At 35.7% G+C, this 18,523-nt stretch overlaps 1 protein-coding gene across 4 annotated transcripts in view; it reads right to left on the bottom strand.

Annotated features, from left to right (window-relative positions):
* LOC6048847 (serine/threonine-protein kinase PAK 2) overlaps positions 1-18,523 on the bottom strand; it is a 94,512-nt gene that overhangs the window by 17,580 nt on the left and 58,409 nt on the right. For all 4 annotated transcript variants that reach the window (XM_038261636.1, XM_038261638.1, XM_038261637.1 and 1 more), the window contains one exon: positions 7,187-7,358. In XM_038261636.1, the coding sequence (XP_038117564.1) occupies positions 7,187-7,358 (172 nt within the window). The remainder of the gene's footprint in view (positions 1-7,186; positions 7,359-18,523) is intronic.

Genomic DNA, 18,523 nt, shown 5'->3' with positions numbered 1-18,523 from the left:
CAATCATTTAATGATAGAAATAGCAATTCCAACATTTTTTTAAGTAACCTGCAGTCTGCAATTTCGGGTTAACCAAATAAACAATTGATTGTTGAAATAATGCTGTGTTAAAAATTTACCCATACTTTTGGTAAGATAAACCAAGATTTTGTTAGGTTTGCCCATATAATCAAATTATTTGCAAAACTTTTGGTAAAAACTTGCTTATGAAGGGAAGGTCTGATTCTGATTAACCCTTTCCTGCCCAATTTTTTTTTCGAGGATTTTTATTTTTCGCGTGTTCAGGAGGTCATTTTGGGTAACATACTTAATTTCACATAAGAGGTGGTAAGAATCACAGCCAAAGTTGACCTCAGAAATTATTTTTTTAAACATTTGGAAAATTACATAAAACAGGTCTAGCTACCAAACACTCAATTTTCTTAAAATCTAAGAGGTCTTCTTTCCAATGTTTTTTCAAGATGAAAAATTCGTTGAAAAACGGATTTTTTGGCGAATTTTTAGATCAAAGCCCGCCTAGAGGCGGGGTTGAGGGTTAAAAACAAGATTCCAAATTCGACAGTTATGTTTTTTTTCTGAACAAATTGCCTCAGAACCCTGTTCTGAGATATAGCCACGTATATAATTTTTTGAAGCCAAATTGTTCAGATAAAACTGATATCTGATTTTTTTTTCAAATTCAAGCTTTGAATTTGCAAAATATTACAGGGCTCTCTTCTATTTAATTATCATTTTAATTTTATGTATACGCATCTCATAAAAACATGTGATTTTCCCTTTAATATCTCAAAGTTAATCATATTAACCTTTTCATTTGATGCGATATTATGTTTTATGTTTTTTTGCCCTAATCGCTTACGTTATTGTACCATCATCGAACAAAGCCCTTTACTTCTTCGCTCTTCTTCGAAGAGTGAAAGTGTTTTCCGATTCCGAAGGTAGAGGCCGCCAAACAAAACCCTGCTCCACGGGATGTGCGCGGGTGGTTAATGAAAAAGTTAGTCATCCTCTCCGGGCTGATCAAATCACAGCAAAACATATATAAAACCCGCCTTTTTCCATTTCGTTGAAGGGCTCTTCATTCATGGTTTTTGTTGTTGTGTGAGATTTCTACCAGTTAAGCTGTTCAAAATGAGGTAATAATAGAAAACACAGTGACCTTTAACCGCGTTCGAAACTAACAAAAAAATCGAAAATATTGCATGCTGAGCTTGAGCTTGAACTCGCGCCCGAACGGACGCATGATTGAGCACTGTCGAGTGGTGGGAACATGGGCCTTCAACGCCAGACTGGGCGGCGGGATCACGTCTGCGGAACTGCACACACACACACTCTTCATGCTCCAATGATCGTTTTTTTTTGTGAGGTCTTCACATTGTTGCGAAAGAAAAATTGCTTCTAAACTTCAACTGAATGCAGCAAGCGATATGACATTGTCTCCTAACCTCAAAGGCCTCTGCGCAACACCTTCATGGATTAGCTAATCGAAAGTTAATCTCTTCCGCGGGTAAACCCTTAAGGTTGTGGGGTGGTTCGTCGCCTAAAAAGTTTGGTTATGTCGTCGCGTGGGAAAAGATTGATTGCCGCTTGGTGGACTTGACCAAAAAAGGGGTGTGACCATAATGGTGACAGGCGCAGATAACGTAACCTGGTGCCCAAAACTGAAGAACATTAACCTCCTTTCGTTGCAGCTTAATCGTTTTTAGTTTAAAAACGACTAATTAGTTGTGTTATCATAACACAACATGTATATGGTCATTCCTTTGTGGACCATCATTCAGTGAGGTACTCCTGGATTTTAGCTCCTGAAAAGTTCTTAAAAAGTGCAAAAATGCCTCACGGCAAGAAAAAGAGGCGGTCCTCACCAGCAGGATCGGCAGATTTGAAGAAGCTAAAGAATGCCGAAGCGCTACCTGCAAAGCCAGGCAGTTTGAGCAAGGACGCTCAAAATTCGTCTGGAAACCAGTTCGCTAACCTTCCTGTGGACGTGAGCGAGAAGGAAGAATTTGAACGACGGGAAAAGTTGCCACCCATTTTTGTGAAAATATCGTCATCGGATTCGGTGCGAAAGTGGCTGACCGGATTTATCAAATCTGGTGCTTTACGAGCTTCCATTCGCTTGTGTGCTGATGGACTCAAAATTCTGCTACCTACCAGAAAGGATTACAACTACGTTCGGGATTTCCTGAACAACACAAAGATTGAATACTACAGCCATGACGATCCAGGTAAACGCCCCATGAAACAGGTCCTCCGTGGCTTGTACGACATGGATGTGAGTGTGCTGAAAGAAGAGCTCAAAACTCTTAAGTTGAACGTGATCGATGTCTTCAAGATGATGAGACACAACAAGGACATCAAGTATCGTGATCAACTGTACCTGGTTCATCTCGAGAAAGGATCGACAACGCCGTCTGAGCTGAAAGCAGTTCGGGCAATTTTCAACATCATCGTGACTTGGGAACGTTATCGTCCAGTGCACCGTGACGTGACACAGTGTTCGAACTGCTTGCAGTTTGGACATGGTGGAAGGAACTGTTTCATCAAGAGTCGTTGTGCAACCTGCGGAGGTGAGCACAAAACACAAGCTTGCGAAACAATCAACGAGAACATCGAAGCGAAATGCTTCAATTGCGGCGGCGACCATTCGACCAAGAATCGAAGCTGCCCAAAACGTGCTGAGTTTCTAAAAATTCGGCAGCAAGCGACGACGAGGCACCAACCAAATCGTCGCAAAACACCACCAGCATACACGGACGTGGATTTTCCTGCTTTGGCGTCACCTGGAGCAGGATCTGTTCGAGTGGTTCCAAATCTGCAGCCATTGCCGTTGAATCAGCGGCAAAGAGTTGCAGAGAATTCAACACCTCCTGGCTTCAGTCAGCAACCGAGGGAAAACCAACCAGCATCAACGAATGAAGGCAGTAATGACCTGTTTTCACCACAAGAACTTCTGAACATTTTCATCGAGATGACAACAACACTGCGTGGTTGCAAAACTCGCCAAGAACAAGTAAGAACCCTTGGAGCATTCATCTTAAAATACAGTTCGTAGTTTACTCGTTCTAGTGATTTTGAATATTTCAATGAATTCTTTTTTTAGTTTTAAGTTAGGATTAGTTGTTAAAGTGATTTTTTTTCTTTTTTACCCAAATGTATTCGATTCAATGCAATAATGTAAAACAATTTATAAAATAAATGTGATCAGTTAATAATAAAACGAAAAATACAACAAAGATGAAGAGCATTAGGCCATACCACTTATCATGTAAAAGAAATGTAATTATTATAAGAATGTTCAATAAAGACATATTTAATTTCAAAAAAAAAAAAAAAAAAAACATGTATATGGTTGGGGTTCACTCCTCCGTTTGTCTGGTGGATGGATGAACTATCTTTTACCTCATTCAATAAAAGGCATAGAAACTTATAACTGTTCCATACAAATGTTCCGGAAACAACAGTTCAACTGCTAATTAGTGCTGAGCCGTCATAAACTTAGAAATCTTCAGCGCGCTCCCTCAAGGATTGACCTTTGCTTTGGTTTTAGAAAATGTGGTGGTGGTAAAATCGTTAAATTGATAGCTTATCTCTTCAAGAAAGTATTCTTTCATAAATCAAATCTGCTTTTGAACTGGGCGCTCGCTAACTAGCTCGATAAAGCCCCATAAAAAGTAAATGCCAAAAAGAGGAGTCAGTGGATGCGAAAATCAATATCAACAAAAAATAATTAATTTTTAAGTGCTCTTGCAATTTTATGTCGTATTCAAATGATATTTAAGAGTATGTTCTGAAAATGTTTTAGAGTTAGTTTTATTTTTATTTTCAGTCCAGTTAGCGGGCATCATTCGGTAACTGGTCTACGTTCTTAGCCCAGTTACCGAAAAAGGTACTGTAAATAAGAAAAAAAAACGAGTTGAAGAATACCAAAAATGTGTAAATAATTCGATATCCGAAGTTCACTTGATTTTATTTTTTAGTTCAAAATACTACAATTTTCACAAAATACCGTATTTATGGGAATTTTTTGAAAGTTTAATTATTTGCATGAACTGTGAAACCTTAGGCCATTGCAAATATTGTTTGAAGTTTCTGTTCCTCGACTCTGACAAAAGTAGAGGATAAGTGGTGTTTGTCACCTCCTCTTAAAAAAATGGTTTGTAAAATCAGGGGGCAAATTATTCAAAATACTTCAAAATTTGAATGGAAATTTATGTGCAATCAGATGTTTGTAAATCTACTGTACAGGTGTAAAACACATTTTACAACAATTTGATTGAATGAAAAATGTGAACAAACGAAAACATTAATTTCCAAAATATGACAAAAAAATTATTTGCAAGAAAAAAACTTTTTGCGGTTCTGCACATTGGAATTTTACAAAAAAAACTAAATATTTTTTAACGATCCCAAATATGCGCCATAAGATAATCAACGTAGGAAATTGCATTCAAATTGTTTTAAGTAGATTAAAATTCTATTTCCTTTTATACATAGTAAAAAATAATTCAAATTTGGAAGCTGTAATTTTTTAAGGTGTAATATTACCTCTTTTATGATGTAATTTTACGTCAATTTAGACTGAAAAAGTGACATTACACCAGAAAAGTGGTAAAATTACACATTTCAAGAGGTAAAATTTCACCTTTTTTCTGAAATTAAAGATGTACCTCTTCCCAGATGTAATATTATCATAATTTTTTTGATGTCTTTAAAAAAATACTTATGCTCCCTGATTTTTCGGGCCGACACTTTGAAAAATATTCGCAACGGCTTTATAGTATTTAAAAAATTAGTGTTTAAATACAGTTAAAATGTAAACAATAATTCACGTTGCTGTAAATCATGAAAATTTTAATATGTACATATTTTATAAAAAAAGGTATTTTATGAGAATTTTTGAGTAAACCAGGTATGCCCAACCTCCAACCCTTTTTATTTGGCCCGTGACGGCTCGTGAGAATAATCCGTTTAGGCCGTTCATGACACATTGAATAACCAAATTGATTGTCTAAGTTAAAAAAAGCATGAGAACGAATTAAAAAATTATGCTTATTCATAATGTTTGGAGAACACTTTTGTTTTTTTTCATATGTTTGTTTTGTTTCGATTAAAATTTAAAACATAGTTTTTGTTTGATTTTAATTGTAATCTACTCAAAAAATATTTTCAGAATAAATTTATTTGACTAAAAAAATTACTTCAGAAAATAAACTTGTTCTATTTTTTGCAAGAAATGTATAACAAAAAACTTTATTAATATTAAAATTCAGTTTTGCGTCGTTTGCTGAGAAGTTTTTTTCAGGTATTCCTCAATATTGATTTTTGTATGAAATGAATAATTAGGGGAAATATACCTGTAAAGAATTGGTAGAGGTAGGAAGATGAGTAGACTAATGATGTACTGTGGTACGCGCGGATGGTGCTACCCCGCGCAGTACTAATTCTCGCCTGTTTAGGTGGCAGTTCTGAAGTCGCTCTTTCTCTTTAATTTAAATTTTCTCTGTGGTCCCACTCTCACTAAATTAACCCTCCCAGCTTACTGCGATCGGTGGCGCGAAGATGCACCGATCTGATCCATGTATGTTACATGTAGTTTTTGTTATAGTTAGATCCCAATAAACGTCCGTTGGAAGAAGATCGTTCCGTGTACGAGTAGAGCAAATAAAGTTCGTTTTGTTTTTACGCTCGCGTTTCAATTTGTCCGGAACTCTCCAGAGTGATCCGGCCCATCCGGTTCTGTACAATACCATATCTCAGCCTATTTGTATTATCGACCTATCAGCACTTTGATCATGAATAACAGCTTTTATAAAGTGTTTTTGACTGTTCCAAAGTGACAAATAGCTCAAATAAAAGTGAGCAAGCAACTCTCCATTGTTGATAAATCTAAAAATGTTGATTTAATAGCGGAAAACTGCACAAGTGATGAGAATTGGTCGAACGTGGTCGAACGGCTTAGAGTGATTAAAATGTGTATATTTCCCCTACCTACCCATTAATTAATTTTATATTTTTGTTTCAGAATAAAAATAAAAGATAAAAAATTGTTAGACTATTTTTTTTAAAAAGAGGAAAATTCTTCTTTTCGACTTTTTAATGTGATTAAAATTTCTCTAAGAATCAGACAACAAACATATTTCTTCGTAAACTAAAAAAATTTAAAATAAATAGCAGAGAATTGAATTGAAAACTAATCAAAATATTGTTTCCTACATTGTTGATACCAACAATTTAGTAAAATCGCGATAACTCGTGATGGTTACAAGTAAACCCCTTATGTTTATAGATCAATTTGTTTGTGATTGTCTGCTTTACAACTTTGGGAGCGTTCTTTTATTACGTAACGCAAACTTTTGGATTTTTGACCCCCTCCCCCCCCTTAGTAACAAATCGTAACAGATGAGCGATCCCCCCTAGCCCCCCTGTAACGCGTAACACTAGATCTTTTTGCAATTTTTTATGAATGCTTTGCGTTATGTAGCATAATTTTTCATCACACACCCCTTCCCCTAATTTGTAACATTTCGTAACAGACGCCGACACCCCCCTCCCCCTAACTGCGTTACGTAATAAAAGAACGCTCCCTTTGCAGAACATTTTTACACTCTTTTTTATTTTTTTTCCCTTGAAAAATACATTTTTTCGGAATTCTGAGTACACCATCAAATTGGGCGTCCAATTTTACATAAAAGTTCCTTTAACACTAAATTTCCAAACCATCACCTTTGAAGGTCGTACCGCCCCTCCGTCACGAGATATCGAAAAATTTAGCTCGGATTCGTGATCAGGGACAAAAGTTACCCCTTAAGACAAGGTTTCACGCAAATCGAAGAGGGGACGGGGCAATTATTTTTCGATTTCGTGTGAGTTGGCGTATAACATAAAAAATTTAATATAGTGAAAATCTTTACATTTTTTTGAGTACCTTTAAAAGTTTAAATATTTTTGTGAAAATCATTGCAAAATTTGCGGAGTAGGCCAAGCAATTTGCATCAAATGTTAGAAATCCTTTAATACAGATAAATCTTTAGTTGTTTGCCACTTAAAAAATTATTTAATAATAAAAAAAATATGATTTTATGAACGTGAGGTTATGAGTTGGATTTGGAAAAGGGTTTAGATATCCTTGAATGTGGGCGATGGTTCCCCTAAAATAACTCTGCTTCAAGTGTGGTGTACTCACCAGAGTGTGTGGTGGTGTGCAGACCGTGGGTCATATACTTGGAACTGGGCCGCTGCTTGCTGCTGTTGTCGAACCAATTGAGCACGTCCAGCACCGCCTGCGGGTTCTTCTTCTGCTCCTGCTTGCTAATGTTGGAGTTCTTCAGCATGAGCGCCCATTGCTCTGGCATGCCCTGGAAAATGTAACGAAACAAGAAAGGGGTTTTTCATTTAGATTCTGTGGTTTCTATTTGGTGAAGGATTCTTAACCCTTTCTATTGAGGGTCGAATAACAATCAGACGAGGTGATGTTTATGGAAACAAAGAGGGGGTTAAACGATAAAGCAATAATTTGAGAAGCGATAAAACAGAAACAGTAGCTACAATGAAACAAACCTGGATGCATTGAACCAATGTTGTGCCAACACTTGAATGAAACATTTACAGCAATGCATATGGAACAAAGGCGAAACGAAGATTTACTAGCTGTTAGGCGATAAATTCGATAAAAAGGACCACTTTCCGCGAATAAATCAGAGCGGCAGCAGTTTTATATTCCTTTCCGATTAAAACGCAAACAAAAACTAGTGACTCTTTAATTTAGTCGGTTGCACTAAGCCAAACGAGCGAGCCAGTTGAGGTTGACTGGGGCATGAACGACGCCGAAGTAATCGCTGAAGCATGGCCGCAGTTCAGTTCGACGTGAGCGCAGATTTTTGTGCACTGCCAAGCCGTTTTGATGAATTTTGCAGACTGTTGTTCAGCTGTTTTTTTTGCTCTAGCTTTCTGTTGTTTTATTTATTTCTCCTGAAGCAACCGAATCGGTACACGGAGAGACCGTGCCCAGAAATTTTAACAATTAAAATTGTTGATTTTACTTTCGTAAATTTTAACAAAAACGTACTTGTCACTGCCAATTTTCAGTTAAATTAACCAAAATTTAGTATTAATTTAATAACCTGTTTGTTGAAAATGCTAAAGGCAAAAAGCTAACAGATTTCCCGAACTCGAATGAACGTGCTCGACTGTTAGCTTTGGTTTTAGGAAAATCAAAAAATTTTTTGGTTGAATATAATTTACATTTGGTTGAATATTTAAAAGATGAACTTGGGTTTGTTTACGTCTGTCATTTGAAGTCAGGATTCGAACGAGAGCGGTCGATTTGTTGAGTTTGTGTTGTTAATTATGAAGTGAGAGGGTGTGAAAGGTGAAAATTACACTATTTAGCTAATGTTGATGTGGCAAATCAAAGAGTTGCAACTGGGGAGGTGGAATTGGTGAGTAGGTTTGTTGATGATTTCTTTGCAGGTGAAAAACTATGAAGAGCAAGAGGACGACCTTCGCCATGAGGACCTCCAATGCGAGTGAGTTGAACACGTTATAAGAATGTTTGACGGCACGAGAGGGCAATAGAAGGGAAATGCGGGCCGACTCTTCACGGATAGAGCAGCCCGGGCAAATTTAACAAAATGTTGGTTAATCCAAGTAAGTATGGGTTTATTTTTGCACAATAATTTATCTTATATGATTCTTATTAGAAAACTGAATCTTCGAAAAGCTTCGTGCTTACGACGGATAAAATCTTAATGAACCGTTATTTTTTTCAGAATCATCAATTATAAAATACATAGAAATGCGTACACATGACAACCAAAAAAATAAAGATGAAGTAAAATATAAAAAAAAAATTATAAAAGAAGATAATTTTTATCTTGAAAGTTTTGTTGCAATACGACTGCTCAATAAACTGGTAAGTTAAACTCAAAATATTTTTTTCAGGAATCGGAGTACGTTGAATAAATTGAATCAAATGCAATAAAAGTTTGTTGCCAAAAGTAATTGTTAAATTAATGCAACCTTGGTAAGTAGCATTATTGATATTTCTTCATTACTCAATATAATTACATTTATTTACGTTCTTTTTTTCAGTTTATAGCCGAAATTAAGAATTTTGTATTAAATTACTAATACATTTCACATGTCTATTTGCAGCAAAAGGTACACTTTAGTGAAAATTCTGTGTCCAACCACAAGAAAAATAACTAAACCTGAGACCATTGTAGATGATGATGACTTATCGGATGATTTCACAGTGATGGTAAGTGGATACAACACTTAATTTTATACAACATAATAAAAATATAAGCTTAAAACTTGGTGAAAATTTTGCTCGATTTCTATTTTTCAGGAATTCATGTTAAATTAAACATCTTTTTTAAATATGTTCAACAAAATTTGTAATATGCTTTTTCATTATTTTTTAGTTTAATGCAACGCAATTTTTTAAAACATTAATCAAACTTTACATGTTTTACAGTAAAAAAAAAAGTTTTGTTTTGATGCTTTTTAATAGTAATTTAACAACTTCATGCAAAAAAAAAAACAAATAAGTACAAAACGTTAAATTTTTTGGCAGAATAAATGCGAAAATAAACACTCAGCATTAATTTGTGAGGCATTATTACAAAATTTACTGCAAATTCAATAAAAATATTGCTAACAACGGCTAGTTATTGACTACATGTACGAATATTTTTCTGTATTCAAAAAAGTCAATAGTTAAAATATAGCTAGAAATTCGGCCCAGCCTATATCGTTAGATAATTAAAGAATATATATATCAACACTTACATAAATTATGTCTAATTAAGAAATGTTTTGTTATGAACCACTAATAATTTGCTGCATGCAAAAATATTTCGGTTGATACAACGAAAAAAAATTGTTGAAAAATAGTTGAAAAATATTTCCCAGCCAGTTTTTAACAGAATATTCCACAATATTTAAGCTGAAAACAAGAAATTTTTAGTAAATTTTCTGAAAAATATATTCTAGCAGTCGACTGCTAGAATTTTTTTTGGCCATTTAACCAAAAAAAATGGCAATTCCAAGTTTTTTTTTAGTTAATTTTAATTACCGGTGGTCAGCAATTTCGGGTTAACAAAATCAACAATCGATTGTTGAAAAAAAGCTGTGTAAAAAATTAACCCATGCTTTTAGTTAAATTAACCAAGATTTTCTTAGATTTGCCCCGGCCGGTCTCTCCGTGTAATAAGAGATATGATTTCGGTTCAGCGGACTGCGACAGTTGGCGTTGTGGTATTTTGTCGCATTTGACGTTTTGAGAGTAGCTTGTGATTTTTGTATGATGTGTGACAAGTTGCATAAGAAATTTTCTTATTTCCTTTAAAATCCTTAAACCAATCTGCGTCAAAACATCACTACAATGACCTATTGCTGAGTAGAGCATACCAACAACGCTTCCCGACTTAATCCAGCAGCGACTTTGAGCGGGAAATGCTTGAAGAGTTTTGTTCAAATACTAACATCTCGCTAATGTCAAAATAAAAAAAAACCGTTCGACTTGGTTGAAGGCGTGAAACGGTTTGAGCCGGCGATTGACTGAACTGGAGTGATTTCCTAGAGAATGCGGGAAAAATTGGTTCCCACGACGGGGAACGATACTTTGAAGGGATTCGAAATGCGCGAATGAAGATTTGGACAAATATATTTTTTAGTTCAGATGCTATTCTACTCAAAACTTACTAACATATTGGAAAATATAGAACAAAATCATTGTGTTTTTTGTGCAATAATTTGCTTTGTCTTGAATGAAATAATACTGTCCAATGAATGCAAAACCACTCAGATGTTTTTCCTTTTGATTTGAAGGACCAGTTTGCCACTCTTAAAAACAATTTGTTTTGATCTTTATTTTTATATTGTGTAATCTATGAGCTCTAATAAGTATAAGGATAAATTTACAAAAAAATACCTTTATAAAAATAATTATTTGCTGTGCCAAAATGAAAAAAATGCAGAATTTGAAAAAAGTAAAAAAAAGGCCCATAAAATTTTCTTTCGTATTTATTCTATCAAGAAAATTCAGATTTGCATCAGTCCTTATATTGTTAGGTGTATTCAAATCAGAGCAAACAAATCATTTTGAAAAAAAAATCAATTAATTCATTTAAAAATATGAACGCAAATCTTTTTTTGAAAGAATGCAACAAACTCTAAAATAGTCTTATTAAATTGATCAAAATGTTTAAAACTTTTTCCAGGCTTGAAAAAATGCAAAACAAAAATCGCAAAGAACTGCTTATTAATTTTTTTAGATTTTTTTTTTACATTAAATCATCATTTTCTAGTGCTTATTTGAAAGTCGATAAACAATTACATCGATTGTATTTTTTTTTATGAATCTATTTTTCGAAATGTTTTTTTTTTTTATACTTTGTTTTAATAGGTTAATTTTGAAAACATGCTTTGAAAGATGTTACGAAAGCAACAATTTTCGAAGAGCCAAAGCAGCCTGGCTGGGGTTAATGACAGCTGCGATGTGCAAAAACTACCAGGACAATTTTAGTTGACACGTTTGACGTAAAAAATAAGAAAACCTGCCAGCATTCTACGTTACGTAATCTGGCGCTGACATGCGATAGTACGGATATTGCGCAAAATTTTAACGTGACACTTAGTAAATTGGAAATCCTCCAGTGTCAGCTCAAGAGTGGAAGCATTTTCTTGATTTTTTTCTTTTATGCTAACTAAAACAGATTTTGTAAAACTGCGCATGTGCTCTTTTCCTTATATTGAGAGATTTAATTTTGCATCAAAGTGAATTTAAAGTTAAACAACAATTATTCAAATACAATTTTATATTCGCTTCAGATTGAGTCATTATTAAAACCCCATTTACTAAAAGTTATTTGAAATCAGCTTCCGGATACTGTTTTCAAGTATGTAACTTCTGTTTTGTTGAAGATAGGTTGAATTTTACTTTTATATTTTATCATTTAGGCTTCTGCAAATTTTAATTAAATTTAAAATGCTATGCTTTATTTTCAAAATTTTAAAACAAAAATATCACAAAATGCAGTTAAAAATTTGCAAAAAGCAAAGAATTTTTGATAGTTCCGAAATTCTAAATTTGTATAAAGCCTAAAAGTGCCGTATTTGATGCAATATGCTGAAGTAAACGTTTTGCAATGTATTCTAAATAGTTTCAATTCAATAGTACAACCAGTTTTTTTTAAATGAAAATTAAATGTTTAAGCAAATATTTTTTTGCCTCCTTTTTTTGAGAAAATTTTGAATAGAAAAAAAACACGCAATATAATTCGCATTTTCCTTATAATTAAAACTCATAAAAATCGGTCAAAAAGAAAAACAGCAAATGAACAAGGTGAAAATATCAGGAAACCAAGAATACATAAGATAAACAAAAGAAAGATAAAACGTAGGGGCAAGTGGGGCAAGTATAACAAGCTAAAGAAAATGCTAGTGAAACCCCATTAAAAGGTAAAAAATCAGTCGGAAATCATGAAATCATGAAAAAATGACCCTTCTGGGTCAATGTAGATTCGAAAACTACATTAAATTTCCCTTAAAATGACATGATCCAAAAAATTTTACAGTCGAGTAACGGAAAATGGCAGAGTTTTTAAAACTCTTTTAATTTTTTTTTTCGATGAAAAATACGTTTTTCTTCGGAATTCTGAGTACGCTATCAAATCGGGCGTATAATTTTACATAAAAGTCCCTTTGACACGAAATTTCTATCTCATCACCGTTCAGGCTGCAAATTATTGAAAAACACCTCTTTTTTCGGAAGTTCAAAAATGGAAGGGGTCGTACCGCCCCTCCGTCACGAGATATCAAAAAACGGACCTCGGATTTGTGATCAGGGACAAAAGTTACCCCTTAGGACAAAGTTTCACGCAAATCGAAGAGGGGTCGGGGCAACTACTGTGTGAGTTGGCAGAGAATTACCCTTATACACTTTTTGGAGGCCGGATCTCAGATATTTTTATGAAAACGTTGTCCGGAACTGTCATGCGGCTCATTGGATGGTTATTCTTACAATTTTGATATTTCCAGAACACGGAAAAAAATCAATTCCCGAAATCGTAAATTAAGTTCATGAATGTGAGAACCACGAAGCAATACATTCACGTTTATAGTGCAAATGCACCATACTAATGAATCAGATCTTCAATGTTGGTATTCAAAAGACCTTTCTAAAAATATATAACATTGCTTACAAAAAACCACTCTTTTTACAATCTTGCGAACTTTAGCCAAAATTGTTTTTTTTGCATAACTTTTGAAGTACTTGACTAAACATTATGATTTATAGATAGCGACTTAGGGGACCTCAAGACGGCTGAGGCCACAACGGTAAAAATCCGTTCAGCCAGTCTGGAAATAATCTGAGTCGATATGTATACGTGAAGGTGGGTCTAGGATAGTCTTTACTTAGTAAGGTGAGGAAGGCAAAAAATGCAGAAAAATACCAAAGGTGGAAGAATAAGAGTCAATGTTCACAAAGCCTAAATAGAAACATATTTTCTGTGTCCTTGATAATTATTTTGACAAGTGATATTTTTCAATAGTAACGTTAACGCATATTGCATAAAGGGTTCAATTATGCCCAACTCCAAGAGGATAACGAGCCATTAACACACTATAATATTAAGCTGGAGATAAATCCCCCCATTAACACCCATTTAGCATACTTAATCGATTGAAATATGTGCGAAACAAAAAAACGCCATAATCACGCCCGATTATGATTGTATTACGTCAGGGTACTGTCTCAATACTTTTGCGTGCCAATCAACTAGCTCAAAGAAAGAAAAGAAAAAAAAAAACCGTCCGATCGGCAACATTTTGACTGTTTTAAGGCATGCAAAATTATGTTGTGATGGGTGGTACGTTCGGCCAAAACATGACATAATTTGTTGGCGGTACTTTTTGAACATTTTTTTTCTCTCTCTCGGTTTTTGCACGTTTTAGTTTATCTGGAGGCCAAAAAGTGTCGAACTTTGATGGTGATTTTTTTGTTGCCTTCTTTCTTTTCCAAATCCGATAAATTAAGCCTGGGATAAACTTATGCGGAATGTGGTGCGTGCCAAAACGGGGAGGAGTTTGCACGATTTTTTCGGTACTTTTGGGTGAAAGGTTACTCTGGTCATTAGTGCCATTCGATTAAGGTAAAACGACGTTTCAAGCATAGTTTTTAACATAATTAACGAAAAAGTATGCGATATACTTAAGGTTTGATTACAAATCCATAGAGCTTAAACCCTTTTAGCAAACAAGTTGAACAGTAGTTTGTAGAACCGTTGTCCAACAAATATGCTACCTGGATAGTATCACTATCCAACGAGGGAGTACAATAAATAAATAAATTGATAACATTGATTTCCGAGATGCAAAAAAAGCATAAATTTATTCCAAAATATCTGCTTTTTACACACTTGTCACTTTCCAACACTTTCCATTTCGAGGCACAATGAATCGAAAGAAAGAAAAAACGAGTAAATTCTCTCACCATCGCACTTCACCGTCGCACTTTTGTTCATGAACACCGGTCTCATTATACACGAATCATGCCAAACTCTGAAAGCACATTAAATGGTACTCTGCACGGTTTGCTGTTTTGTTTGTTTTTGTTGTGCGCACTCCTGATTTGTGCTAATTTAAATTGCAAAACCACTTTTTTTTTTCGTTGCTTCCTTCGAGGCAAAAATACCTACCAGAGGTAGACGTCATCCGAGAGTCATGCGAATGCGAAACCTACACGTAATTATGAGATCGGTTTTCTCATGGTGCCGGTTGTGCGCTCAAGTGGGAGAGAACACTCTCTTTCACCCTTCCAAAAAGCATAATTTCTGGTTCGTGTCTGCGCTGCAGATGTTTTTTGTGGGTTGGTACGCAGATTTTGACCTATTTAAAATAATGAAATTGAAAAAAGTTGCAAGAATCATGAAGTAATCTTCAAAACAACTTACTCCAACGAATCATCCATGCGGAAGATTTAACGCAGTGGGGCTGGCCGCTTTTGTTTGCTTCCAACACAAACTTCTTAAGGGGTTTGTTTGTGATTTCTTTCTTGATTAAGTCGAATTGAAAGAGTTCGCTTCAAACTGTCAAACTACACAGCTTGACCCCCCAGGTCGAAATAAGGTACAGTCCCAAACCCAACTCCCTTACCCTAAACGCGACGCAGTCCGGCCGGTCGATTTCTTTCCTGGTTGCTCGGATGCGGCGGCCACAAGCAAAACAAATCAAGTGTGGCCGAATAAATAAACATTACGGCATTGATCTCCACACTGAGGCCACCCTGGGGTATCGGATTGCCAGATCTGCAGTGGACCATACCGGAGACCAACAGGACCAATCAAAGGGGGACACAAAAATATGCAAGTTTGGCGACGCTGCGTGCAGACAACTAAATCATATCATTTACTGAGAAGACTGTGGTGATATTGATTGCGAAAGAAGTTTTGCCAATGGTGCATTCGTTTGATCACAAGTAAACTGACAGATTTATGAAAACTGGTAGTCTCAAACGAATGCACCATCAGAGGTTATTCCATCGATTATGATTTTTTGAGAATTGATTTTGAGGAAAATTCCTGGAAAAAGTGAATTTGTTTGGGCAACCTTCCTCAAGCTAGATTGTAACTTGGTCTAGGTCTGGGTTTGTTCTATATGAACTAAATGGACTTAGGGGTTCTCGTGGTCAAATCGGATTTTGACCAAAAAGATGTTTCAACCCATCGGGGTTTTACTATACTCCAAATTTCCACTTTTTTAAACGAATTCACCTAAATTGTCCCTTGGCTATCCCAACTCAACCAACAAGGAAGAATTTCCTTTCAACCTTTCTCCGGAAAACCGGGCACGTGACGTAACGTCGCATAACGTAAGTGTCTTTGGGGGGTCTTTCTCGCTGAGCCTTAAAGACACACTGTGGCACGTTGAATGCCACTTTTCACACAGTTTTTCGAGTGCGTGTCGTGTCCGTTTTTGGAGCGGTTGGCCGGCCGCTCCCCTTGCGCCGGTGCCTCCACAGGGTGGAGTGTGAGCGGAGTTGACACTTGGCCGACAGTACGGCACCGGCGATCTCGTTTTCAATGCTGGTCCTGGACGATGGTTGGTACAGGTTCCGATGGTTGATTGAGCATTTCACGATCGTGTGGTGGGTGAAACTTGGCAGGGTGGTATTCACCAAAATTTTGCCTCTTTTGGAATAATTCCAACAAATCAGAATAATTTTTAATTTTTAAGCCTAATTCATGAGCAGTTTTTAAAGTTCCTAGAAGTTTTAAAATCAAACTGAATACAACCCTTCAAACGCCGGACCCCATGCGACATGATCAACGATCTATTATTTGCCACCCGGTGCAATATTTTAGCACCTATAGGTAAGGAGATCGCGTAACTATCGGAGGGCCCCTGTTTTGCAATCACCCCCGCGCGCTGTCATTTGCCAACCAGCACCGGATCAGCGGTGAAGGTGCAGTGCAAATTTTCGTAACGTTTTCCTTCTAAGAGATCGGCTACGATCACATCCCGTTGGGTGTGTTTAGTTTAAATATTGTCTTCAAAATTAATTTGATTTAAATGCCTTTAAAAGTTAAAAAGGTAAAGAAACAATTAAAACAACAACGAAAAATTAATATGCTTTTTTCGAATGTATGTTGTGAATATATTTTTTTTTATTATTTTTGGATTTCAAAAGGATTATACAATTTCTTGAAGTGTAATTACACTCGACTCTCTGGCTGTCGATCTTCTCGATATCAATATTGCTCCATGTACCGATGAATTCTTCAGTCCCTTCAAACTGCATACTTCGATTGTCTTTATTCCTCGATATTTTCTCTTGCTTGAAGGATCTCTTCCTCGACGGTCCCATGGTTTTTTTTTTGGTTTAAAAATCTCTTCCGGTTGTCAATAATTTTACTTTCTCATGGCTTGCATAGACATTTTTCTTTGATAAACGAAGCTTTGTTTGTTTTTGTTTGCTGTACGTTGCCACGATTCTCTCCTATAGTTGGTCATCAAGAAAAAACATATTTCGATCGAGACTTCATTTTGCATCGTTCTGTAAACTGATGCTTCTCTTCCTCGACGGTCCGTTGGATATTGACAACCAGAGAGTCGACTGTATTCGAACTCCATTCGAACAGGAAGGTGCTGTGTCCTATCCCTCGCCTAGACCAGACCAAAATCCATGATAAAGCTTTCAGACCAAATCTGTCAGACCAAGACTGTCAGACCAAAGAGCAAAAAGTAAACAATCTTGGTCGTCGACATAGGTGCACACAAATCAAGAAAATAAAATTTGAAAAAGAATTTTATTTTTCCATTTCAATAACTGGTTTTGTGCTGCAAAATTGAATGTTGCCAGGAAATGATTAAACAGTGCGGCGTCCTGTACACCGACAATTACATAAGCAGTTAAAAGCCTTATTCTACCACTTTAATTTTTGATCACGTTTTCGGTTTACACCTAAACAATCTTGAAATTATTTATGCGGATTTGTGATTCCTCTCGTTCCATCATTCCCTTGCATTCGAATGAGCAAATCTGTATTCGCTAATTGAAATGACTGAAATCTGTCAAAAGCACAAAATCACGTGAAATATAAACACTAGTTTGACAGATCGGTGTTTTTTAATTCGAATATAGTACGGATTCCCTACTTCCCAGAAAAAAGGGTGGTTAACTCAATATCGAATGTCTAGCGACGATCAAATCGATCAGTTTTGACGTTTGTATTCGTCGCGTTTGCGAGAAGGAGAAGGCACGCTCGAATTTGATTCGAATATTTTTCCCTCTTTCATCTGTCACTGTCAGTTGAAGTTGAAGTGTTGAATTGGAGCATTTGTGTGCATGCTCCGGCAGATTTTGTGAAAAAAAAAATGTTTTTATCAAAAATTAAGTTGAAAAAAGTTTCTTCATTCTTGCTAGGACAGAAGGAGATGATAAATAAATTATTTCAAAAAGGTATGTTCAGTAGAAATGGATTTTTTTTTAGAAATACTATAAAATTACTTTTTCTAGCACTTCAACACTGGTCCAGCTCTTTCCAATGAAAGATTTGCAGCTTATCAACTGCCAACACCCGTTCGTGACGTCCTACTTGTCCACGATGCTTTTCCTGGTGGATTCACTCATCAAAAAATCACTTAGAATTGCTTGCATCCGGATTGCAGCGATTGATTTGTAGAGGACTGTTTTTTGTAAGATTATTAATAAAAAATAATGTTGGTGAAGCTATAATTAGAAAACAGATAATTTATTTAACAAAAACAAGAAAATAATCAAAAATAAACAAGGTCGACACAAGTTAGACATCCCATACAACGAATTAGCCGTTGTAGGACTACTGAGCAGTTCTCTACGGAATCGGTCTTTTTTCTTTAATTTTAATTTTTGTATTTTTTAATCCGGCTGAAACTTTTTTGGTGCCTTTGGTATGCCCAAAGAAGCCATTTTGCATCATTAGTTAGTCCATATAATTTTCCATACAAATTTGGCAGCTGTCCATACAAAAAT

The sequence above is a fragment of the Culex quinquefasciatus genome, chromosome 3, assembly GCF_015732765.1.
Source record: "Culex quinquefasciatus strain JHB chromosome 3, VPISU_Cqui_1.0_pri_paternal, whole genome shotgun sequence".
In the NCBI taxonomy this organism is placed as follows: Eukaryota; Metazoa; Arthropoda; class Insecta; order Diptera; family Culicidae; genus Culex; species Culex quinquefasciatus.
This window is presented reverse-complemented; position numbering and strand designations above follow the sequence as displayed.